This window comes from Phoenix dactylifera, chromosome 7 (genome assembly GCF_051530095.1).
Source record: "Phoenix dactylifera cultivar Ajwa chromosome 7, Ajwa_hap1_PhDact_Kaust_v1.1, whole genome shotgun sequence".
NCBI classification, from domain to species: domain Eukaryota; kingdom Viridiplantae; phylum Streptophyta; class Magnoliopsida; order Arecales; family Arecaceae; genus Phoenix; species Phoenix dactylifera.
The window spans coordinates 27,494,432-27,505,425 of NC_143196.1; the positions used below are offsets into that span (position 1 = coordinate 27,494,432).

Genomic DNA, 10,994 nt, shown 5'->3' on the forward strand with positions numbered 1-10,994 from the left:
TTAAGCATCGGAGGGCCGGCGCCGGAAAAGCCCGGCCACCGGCTTTTTGTAGGACTCTCCAGGAGGACGCCAGCCGTCGGCGCACCGCCACCCACCGTCCCGGCATTGGAGGCTCCTCCCCCTTCTCGGTTCGCGGCGGCCCCCGGGTCCGGAATTTCCAGCAACAGTATATAATAGCTATATGTTTATAATTTAATTTTAACTCAAACTCAAGTCAATTGATATATCTATGGTCTTGAAATATAATATAATCTATATTCTATCGGGCATATATATAATTTAGTTCATGGCTTCAAGTAATAACTATTACAATAGCATAATCGCACCATGAAAGCTTTTGACAAACCTACATAATATTTTAAATATAGTTTATTAAAATGCTACATTATATTTCAAAAATAATTTGAAAATAGATAAATAATCATATCCATGCATTTGTGGGTTATATGCTAGCTATATATACTAAAATAATGGTTCTACTTACTAAAATAGTATATATGTGTGTGTGCGCGTCATTAATAATGTTATTAATGGAACTATTTTTAGTACTATTAAATTTAGTACAAAAATTAATGATTTCATTAATAATCATTTTTGTTTAATATATATTTTATTAATAAAATATACTTTTTATTCGTACTGTAACTCATCCACATCCCACACAGATATTGGATTATACTAGGGCTGCATTTGACATCATTTTCACTTTTCTTTTTTAAAAAGTTTGAGAATAGGAAACCTATTTTTATTTTTTTAAAATTTTTTGATAATAAAAATCGATTTGGTAGGCGCTGTTGTTTTTATCTTTTATTTGGACAATAGATAGAGGGAAGAGAGCTCTCCTACTAGGGTAATCTCGGGATCATCTTGCAGACTCTTTTCACAATCTTTGCCAAGCTCGGACATGGATGAGAGCATCGAGAAAGGAGGAGGTGGTAGAGGCATCGGGAGGAAGGGTGGATCGAGGTGGGGGAAGAGCCAGAGGAGGTAGCAGATGAATAGAAGGGAATAGGAGGAGGTAAGGGATAAAAGTACGAGGCAAATGCAGGCAGGGTGAAAGAGGTGGAAGGGAGGGAAGATAAAGAACCTTCTTGGTGAAGAATGTGAGGGTAGAGGCAACCACCATTTTCATTAAAAAAAAAAGATTTGATTTCACAGCTTAAAATATTATTTTTGAAAATAGTGGAAGTAAAAAAAAATTTCACAACGACTATTTTCATAAATTATGAAAGTTACTTTAATAATAAAAAAATAAAAGAAAGAAAATTAAAGTCCTGTTTGCCACTTTTTTTTTATTTTTTTTAAAAAATAAAATTTGATGGAAAAAATATATATTTTATTTCTCTGTTCTGTTTTTTTAAACATTTTTATTATTTTGTAAAAAAAGTAGAAGTGAAAAATTTTTTACTTTTATTTTTTTTTAGAAGTTGGTTTTTACTGCTCTCCTCCCAACCCTTTTTCTTCCACTCGACCTCTCCCTTGGCCGTGCCGCCAACCAGCGCTGAGCTCCCTTTAAATAAGAAGATTGCAGAAAGATCTGCATTTTGATCGGAATCAACAGCCCAAGACCTTCCTATGCACAAGACCAAGCAGTGCCTTTTCCCCAGAAACCAATGAATGAGGCCCAGACTTGCTTAAAAAGTTGCAGTCCTATTCATATGAGTCTTTTGAAAGAAGAAACCCGTTGGTGCGTTTGATTCCACAGGAAATGATCTCAGAAACCCAGGTAGATGACCAATAGCCATATAAAAATAAACAAAAGAAAAATCCTAAACAAAGGATTGGAGCTCCCTTTAAATTCTGAAGCACCACCCACCATCGCATCTTAGACCATCACTGCCAACGCGAACAGAGAGTTTTTGTCTTCTTGAAGCATTTGGGAAGCTATCAAATAATATCCATGGATTCCAAGAAGCCCAACAAGATCACAGAGATGGTTAGGCTTCGGCAGTTGGACCAAAGAGTAGCAGCAGGAGCATCAAGTTCCTGAAGAGGACCCTCTCCTCCGACACTTCATTGGCACCCTCCGGAGATGTCCTCAAGGGATATCTCGCTGTATGCGTTGGAGAGGAAATGCAGAGGTTTGTGATCCCTACCACCGAGCCTTCGCAGTTCTGCTCAGAGAAGCAGAAGAGGAGTTCAGGTTCCAGCAATTGTGTTATTGTTCCTCTGAGGCCCATTTCTCAGGCCCATCACTCACCGAAACCAATGCGGCAGATGAATAAGAAGACAGTTTGGCTTAGAATGAGTTTTCGCCAAACCAATATGCGGTCCGGGTTAGGTCGAGACAGGTCGTAGGATTGAAAATCCTAAACATACCACCAGCAATTGTGCAGCACACATGCATGACACATATGTGCACTTACCCACCCCTACACACTGAGGCAGCATGCACATAAGAATGCATGTTCATGAATAAGAACAGACCTGCACCGACCAATACTCATACACATGCCATTTGCATTCATGCAAACAATTGTCTGTATTAATTTCACCTGCAACTTCAGCTGCATAAGGATCAATTGAGGTAGTATCTTCTAAAGCCGCCAAACAGAGTTTGCACGTACAGTCTGATTTGAGCACATTCAACAACAATATGCAACTTTGTTTGACTGCAATTGTTCATATTATCTTTTTCAAGGATTAACTCAAAAATAAGCAATACTGACGCACCATCTTCAGAAAAAAATGATGCCATTATATCACATCAGGTTTGTCAGCTTGCTACATTGAGCATCTTTTTTATACATATCCACTTAAGAAATGATTTAAGACTCAAGAGAGAGACGAAATTATCCTAGAAGAGTCCTATTCTTCTACTGACTATTTCAACCAATTTTGAGCTTATCATATAGAGCAGACCCAATTCAGACACACATACAGAGAGAGAGAGAGAGAGAGAGAGAGAGAGAGAGAGAATTAAAATAATAATGCCAGACAAATTCAATCCAGCCAACTAATTTGGTTTATGCAATACTTCATGCCAACATGCCGACATCCTAAAGGGAAAAATTACATTGATTACCATTAATAAACAAAAAGACATCAACACAGAAAATAATACTAACCACAACTGAAGGTATTAAAAACTGCCAGCTCAATAGGTTAAAGAAAAGTATGATACCACAAACCAGAGTTGCCGACCACTGCCGCAATGGTTTATGCATATTGATAATGATGCAACTTGTACAACAGAACCTTTCCACCAGCATTTCCCATGGCCATGAAACCTCCATGAGGACTGAAATCCAAAGCACGTGGGTAATGCAAACTAAATCTGGGAGGGGGGCAGTTTGAGAAGGCGGTAAAAGATGGAACATGTATCAATTTTAGACCATTCTTCTTCATTCTTGAGCTAATAGCCAAAATCTGTCCATCATGATTAAACTTCATGAAATCAACCATTGTGGTTAGATTTTCAATGGTCTTCAATGGCTTCCTCTTTCCCCCAAGAAACTCTCCCCTTTTGTAGACATTCACAATTCCACTGCTTGAACCTGCTGCAAACAAAGAGTTGTCTGGTGAAACACAGAGGGCTGAACCCACTATACACCCTTCATCGACAGCCTTGTGGATGCACCTCCTTGTCCTAAGATCCCAGTGATAAACTTGCCCATCACCACCACTGCTCAATAGCTGCTGCCCACCATCAGCAAAAGCCAAAGAACGTGCGCTTCCATTCATCTTGACAGTTCCAATCAGTTCCTTTGTTCTTGACGACATCAAAAGAATATAACCTTCATTACCGATGAATGCAATGGTGCTCGAATCAGGGGAAACCTCAAAAACTTCCAGACTTTTCTCCTCCCTCCCCGTCAAAGGACCTATCTTACTTACGGCCGCTTTCACCAAATCAAAGCTGTAAAAAAACTTCCTTCTGCCAGAAATTATGACCTCAGACCCATCAGGCAAAAATGAAGCCTTATATATCGGGCAGTCCTCAATGAATATGCTCTGTATCTTAGTGTTGTGCTTTCCATCAACCTGGAAAAACCTCAACCCTCTGTCCAGTCCAGCAGTCAGCAGCAATTGGCCATTCCTATGAAACTGAACTGAATTGATAGGACCATTGGAAGGCTCCTCTGAATTGGCATTCATTAGCCTTGAGTACTCCAACAGCCCTGGCAACAGCTTATCCCTACCTTTAACAACAAGCTTATCATTGCTCCGGAGAATATCACCACCTTCCATATCCTCATATCCATGGGCAACCGTGACAGCGCTTTCATCATCGGATTCATCATCGGAAGCACCAACATGGGCAGATTTCTGGTCAATACGTGCCCATTCTGTTCCAGGATTCAGCTTAGCATGCTGGGCGCGTAGTCTAGCCACATAATCTGCACCTGATATCACACGCTCATCAGCCTCCTTCCTAAGCTTCCTCAACCTATTGACCTTCACTATGTCCACCTCCGTCCTTTCCTCCTCGTCATCAACCCATGCTGGCTTCTTCTCTTCCTTACGCCGTTCTTCAATTCGAGAATGCAAGTCCTCTTCATAGACTACCATTTCATCGCCGGTGGACTTATCCACGAAGAACAAAGGCACATCCTGAGCCACCTCCTCCTCTTCTCCACCAGCTTCCTTGCCAAATTCCACAGGGGAGTGAAGGGTACCAAACAAGAAGCTCTCCAGCTTCTTCATCTCCTTCTCCTGCTCTCTATTTCCCTCCAACAAGTCATAATCTCTGCCTCTATTCTTCCTCTTCGAGTTCTTCAGTTTATGTTCATCAACCAACCCATCAGCTGCTTCTCCATCAACCTTCTCTCTTCGTTTCTTGGGGAGCATATTTTGAGAAATCAAACTCATTTTCTTCGCAAAAGAACTGCAATTCAAAGACGAAAATCACACAAAATAATAAGTTCTAAGCAATACTATAATCCAAAAATGAAAGAAGAAAAGAGTGTTAAAACTCAATTTTTCTACTCAAAAATAATTTTTTTCCAAAACAAGTGGGTGATTTCATACTAATATTATCGAAAAACACCAACTTTCAAAGGCGGGAGACATCTCCAGAGGAAAACACAAGGGTACTTAATCAAAATACTGAGGAAAAAAAAGGGATGTAGGGGATTTGAAGGTTTTCGCGAATTTATAGATGTAAGTGATTCGCCGACGAGGGTGTGTGCAGTTCGGGTGGGACCAGTTTAGAGTCATTCTTGAAACTGAACCAATTTAAATCTATTTTCTAAAACCAAAACTGAACCAACCATCTGCAAAAATTGGTTCAAACTAACCCAAGAAATTCAGTTCAATTCAATTCGGTTTATCAGGTTGAATAGGGCTAAGCTAAATGGGCTTCGCTCAAATGGGCTGGGCTAAGTGGGCTGGGCTAAATGGGCTTCTGTCCATTTTAGTTTGAAGCTATCATTTGGAATGTGCTTACAATTTATTAGGTGTCAAATGAAAGTATAATTGCTAGATTTTGGGATTTGATTGCAAATGGTAAAATAAACATACATGAAAAGGATAGCTTCAAATTCAAATCTGCGAGGGAAAATAACAGAGGCATGGATATAAAAACAGCACATAAAGTATAATTGATGACATTTTAAGGACAATCTGAAAAGCCAAAAAATGGCACATTGCCAATAACATAATTATTGTTGTGCATAAAAAGACAACACAAAAGGGAATAGTATGTTCTGTAAATCAACAAAACAATTTTTTGATCATCTGTATGTTGACATTTGGATGATGGAATTCCTCCAACAACCATATCAGCTGGTGCCCCCTTTCATGGAGCTGGGATAATATCATTAGTTTTGGTGTTTACAAGTCCTAGTTGAGATATTACTGGTGAATTCACAGCCAGACTGAGCATATGGTCCTTTTCCACCAACATGCTCTTTATCATTTGTAGCTTTCTTCTAATAGAAATTGACAGATCAGTTAGTCCTTGTGCATATGATCACATTAAATATATAGATTAGACATACTATGCAAGAGAATGTAGAATAACCTTTAGCAGACTTGAAGGTATGTAAGAAATATTGAAAGATTTGGAGTTGAGTCAGGTTTGGAGTTTGACTTTGCTCATGCTAATTAGAGTACAGGATTTATTTGTTATGAAAGCAGACAGGAGAAACCAGACCAGACCAGACCAATATGCTGCCATTAAACAAACCTAAGGGATGGCCAATATCATTCCAAAGTAACCCATCCAAACTGATTATTTCGATACGGTTTGAGTCGGATATTTGTTCAATCCAGTATCAGTTCAAAAAGAAAAGGTCAGCTTGTTTTCGGTTTAAAGTTTTAAATAAAATCAACTGAACCGACTGGTGTATAAGTATATATACTGTGCCCAGTTCAGCCCTAGCACCCCAATTGTGCTCTTCTAAATTTCTCCGCCACTGGGAATCACTAGAGCTGCCCACTCTCCCTCGCATCCCTCCTCCTCAACCCAAGTAATTCGGGTCTGGGTCAGGTCCAGGTTGAGTTTTTAAGTGGCATTCCAGGAATTTTAACTAAACCAATCACCAATTTCTAGTAAACTAAGCGATCAGCTTTGGACTGGTAAAGTGAGTAAACTGTGTGATGATCTGATAGGTGATGAATACCATAAAATGTATAAAGTGGATCACAAAATCCATGTACTTTTTGGGATTGTTGACCCCGCCCTATCATCATACTCTTATATCTGCTGCTTTTTAAGTTCCTGCTGTAGCCTGTGGGTAAGATTTTATTCACAACAACCTAGATGTTCTGCCACTATGAGATGAGCCTTAGAGAGCGGTGTTGTTGCTGAGGAGAATCCTTTTAATCCCAAGTGGTCTCAGGTGTGGTTTGTTTTTGGAGTACTTTGTCTGATCTCTGCATTAAGTAGCCCTGTTTTTTATGCGTTTTCGTTGCTTATTTTGTACACAATTATCTTCTAAATAATTTTGAATCATTAATAAAAGCCAGGTGTTTTTTAAACCTCCCTTATCATCAAAGAAAAAAAAAAGAATGGTTATATTAATTCTGTTTCTTCTTACTGTAAAATAAATGCTGCCTCAGAGAGCAACTTGAAAAGTTCTGGGCTAAAGATTACAACAAGAGAAGTCCCAGGAACCCTACTCTGGAGCCTGAACTTATCGATCCAGTCATTTCAGAAAGTCGTAGCCGAAAAACAGAAGGAATAGTTCTGGGAAAACTATTCTAATAGTCATAAAGTGATCATGGTAATGGTATTGCATTATCTAGAGGAGGAAGAAGGGAGGATGGAGAAGACGTAGGGCAAGATGCAGTTCTAGTGTTTTGGAGGAGGGGCATACCTCGAGAGTGGGAACGAAAACACCGAAGTCGCCAGACGGCGCCGAAGAGACCGATTCGCTGCACGAACTAAGGTGGAGATCGATCGCGATGGGCGATGCTCACGAACGGCCGACGGCCGATGGTCTAGACGGGTTGAGGAATAGTCACGGTCGCGATGGGAGAGAGAACCCTAACGGGAGAAAGAGAGAGATGGCCGATGGGAATGAATGAGAGATTTCGGTCGTAGGCATTAGTGATTTGGGAATTGGGGGATAGTGAGGTCTGAGAGCGAGCGGGTTACGGTTCACGGACGGGTCGCGGGCCTCGCGGCACGCGGACGGGTCATGGTCAATGATTTTTCCGATTCGGGTTAGATCTGTCCGGTCGTAGGATTAGAAATTCAATTTTTTTTAAAAAAAATTAAGTAAATTGAGTCGGATTGGATTTCGTTTTGAATTTAGTAAATTTAAATCTGATCCAAAAATAATAATAATCTAATCTTAGAACTCGATCCTGCCCTATGGATCTTTTAACATGGGATAGTTCGGGTTTAAGGAGGTAGGGTCGGATCAGGTCAACTCGGCTTATTTGCAGTTTTAGCGAATAAAGTGCAAGTTTTACTTATTTCAAAGGTTCATTTGAGCAAGGTGCAAGATTACTTCTTTCAAAGGTTTAATGCTGCGGACCCTAGTTGCATAGCCATTTATGGTAAAACATGTTGGTCTATTAATAATGGAATTATGACAAGCAGGTAGCAGTGGCTGTGCTAGTGGTCGGAGAACAACCTAGGAAGGAGATAATGGGGGAAGAAGGATGGTGGAGCGGTGGATTCTATGGATCCATGAATATATTAAGAAGAATAAAAGAAAAGGAGAGGAGAAGGGATACTACCTGAGTCGCTGAGCGGTGGACTTGAGAAGTAGGGATGCAAGGTATAGTAGGCAGCTCTAGTGATTCCCAGTGGCGGAGAAATTTAGAAGAGCACAATTAGGGTGCTAGGGCTGAACTAGGCACATCTCTGTTTGCAGCAGGTTCAAGCAGTGGAATTGTGAACGCCTCCAAAAAGGAAGAGTTTCTTGGGGGGGAAGAGGAAGCCATTGAAGACCTTTGAAAATCTAACCACAATGGTTGATTTCATGAAGTTTGTTGTTCTCACCCTGTCAGCCACTGACGAAGGAAAAATGTGTTGCCCTAGTAATGCAGCACTGAGGGCAATAGAGCTAGTACATACATATCACGATATGTACGCCAATTTTTGAGTATTAATGAGGTTAGAGAATAAAGCATCAAAAATTTGGTGGAATTGCCCGGCAATTACAAATATTCTAGCTATTAATTTCTAATGTCTATTACAGTTTTTTGAACGAATAAAAAATTTTAAAGTGTTTTGAGATCAGGACATAATATCATGAAAGAAGACAGATCATTCTTTCATGCGAAAGATCCCTTCATTCGTAGGAGAGTCAGTGAGAGATGGATTTGACTTAGAGGTGATCAAAATCCGGGCCGGGCCGGGCTCTACAGCAGAAATTAGGCCCGATGGCTATGCCCAGACCCGGCCTGGCCCGACTGTCGGGCTTAAATTTTTGTCCAGGCCCGACCCAACCTTATAAATCTGGTCCCAGGCCCGACCCGACCGGCCCGACCCGACAGGCCCGACACGATAGGCCCGACCCGACAGGCCTCGTTTTTTTTTTTTTTTTTTTTGGAATCTAGAAATGGGCAAAAATAACAATCCTCATGCTCATTATCCGCCACAAGAATAGGTGAACTTTCGCTTGCCATTGACACAAGCCTATCAAAAAATTATACAACTAATTATACAAAAAATTCAGTTCATAAGAATTATCATAATACAAATAAAGCACCATCCAACCGGGGAAAAAAAATCAGGGGAGAAGAAACTGAGAGGAGAAAATTCAGAGAATCTCCACCCTCCAAGAAGTCCATCTCCAATCCTCCGATCTTTCTTCCTGATGGCCCAGCTGGAACTGGGTTACTGGAGCAATGTGAGGGAAGGAAAACCAAGACCAAAACCAAAAAAGAGAAGGGATGAAAGATCCCTCCTCTCTTTCTCTGTCTCCCGTCTCCACCCAAAACAAAACCACTGTCCCCACTCCCCACTCTCCCACTGTTCCGAGATCTCTCGCTGCCCCACCACCTCTCTCTCTCCCTCTTTCTCTCTCCGGGCTTGGGCAAAATCTACCGGGATCGAGCTCGAAAAGGAGGAGGAGGAGGAGAAAACTCTTACCGGTGACTGTGAGTCGGTGACCGGAGCCGCGGAGGTTGCCGTCCGGGGGAGAAGGACGCGAAGAGCCGCCGGCCGGTCGTTGAAGAGGCGACGACACCGAGAGGAGGCGGCTATCAGGCTCTCAGCGAGGGAAAAGGGGGGTCGGGGGGGGCGGCGGCGGCGGCTCTCAGCGAGGGAGGGGGGCCGGCGGCGGCGGCTCTCAGCGAGGGAGGGGGGGCGGCGGCGGCTCTCAGCGAGGGAGGGGGCGTGCGGCGGCGGCTCTCAGCGAGGGAGGGGGGGGTGCGGCGGCGGCTCTCAGCGAGGGAGGGGGAGGGAGGGGGAGCGAGGGAGTGGGGGGGGGCCGGCGGCGGCTCTCAGCGAGGGAGGGGAAGGGAAGGGAAGGGAAGGGAAAGGCCCAAAGGTTAGGGTTTTTGTTAAAATTTTTTAATATATTATAATTTATCACAGGATTTTATAGCCGGGCCGGGCCATTTTTAATGTTTTCAGGCCCGGCCCGATTTTTTTGGTCGGGCCGTTTTTTCTGCCCAGACCCGACCAATGGGCTCTTTTTTAATATCCAAACCCGAAAAATTTCGAATCGGGCCGGACGAGCCAGAAGGCCCGTGATCACCTCTAATTTGGCTCGATAGTTCTCTAATTTGGCTTGATAGTTCTCCAGGCCAAAATGAAGTTCAATGATTTCAGGAGCTGGAGTTTCCAAGTTATAGGTACGGTAGTGGACAAACGCATGGCAGGACGTACTCGCTTCTTACTGGTACTTGAGGTGGGTCCTCAAATTACAAAGGAAAATAGCATGCTAATGGATGTTAGCAAGGGAGGCGATTGATTACAACATAAGCAAACTGATCATCAAGGCTATCAATCTGATTTCCATTTTTCGTGAGAAGAGTACTGTTTTAAAGGCAAAATTTTGACAGTTGCCCTTCAAAAGAAGCTTCTAGCGAAAAGTGCCACTCCGCCTTAATGTGCGGGCATACGCCCTTTTACGTTGCTATACATTACATCACCATGTGCGGGCATACATCCTTTTACGTGGCCGTATATTACAGCACCACCATGCCATGCTTCGATAACTGGCTCTCTATAGTTAAAGAACGGCACCACGACTACTCCGACCATATCTGTGACTGTCAACACCTTATCGTTCTCAAGAACGGATAGCACCAGCTCGGTCAGGTAACTTCTAAGTAGAGCTGATCAAACCCCGGGTCGGGCCGGGCTCTACAGCAGAAATTAAGCCCGATGGCTATGCCCAGACCCGGCCCGACTGTCGGGCTTAAATTTTTGTCCAGGCCCGACCCAACCTTATAAATCTGGTCCCAGGCCCGACCAGACAAGCCCGACCCGACAGGCCCGACCCGATAGGCCCGACCCGACAGGCCCAATTTTTTTTTTATTTGGAATCTAGAATGGGCAAAAATGGCCCAACAGCTTATTGGGCTCTCTAAATTGGTTAATTGGTTAATGTTAAGGATTCCAAATTAAATAGATAGTATTGGTG

At 42.5% G+C, this 10,994-nt stretch overlaps 1 protein-coding gene across 3 annotated transcripts; it reads right to left on the minus strand.

Moving 5' to 3' along the window:
• Positions 1 to 2,919: 2,919 nt before the first annotated feature.
• On the minus strand, positions 2,920 to 9,734 carry LOC103716117 (Transducin/WD40 repeat-like superfamily protein). Of its 3 annotated transcripts, none has more exons than XM_088701431.2 (2): positions 9,494 to 9,734; positions 2,920 to 4,828 (listed from the first exon to the last, which is right to left on the minus strand). In XM_088701431.2, exon 2 carries the CDS (start codon positions 4,810 to 4,812, stop codon positions 3,160 to 3,162), a length of 1,653 nt encoding a protein of 550 aa, XP_088557557.2. In that variant the 5' UTR covers positions 4,813 to 4,828; positions 9,494 to 9,734; the 3' UTR covers positions 2,920 to 3,159. The 3 variants fall into 3 exon arrangements, with proteins under 3 accessions (XP_088557557.2, XP_088557558.2, XP_008802211.4); XM_088701432.2 differs by lacking the exon at positions 9,494 to 9,734 and adding an exon at positions 8,134 to 8,821; XM_008803989.6 differs by lacking the exon at positions 9,494 to 9,734 and adding an exon at positions 7,263 to 8,042.
• Positions 9,735 to 10,994: the final 1,260 nt, after the last annotated feature.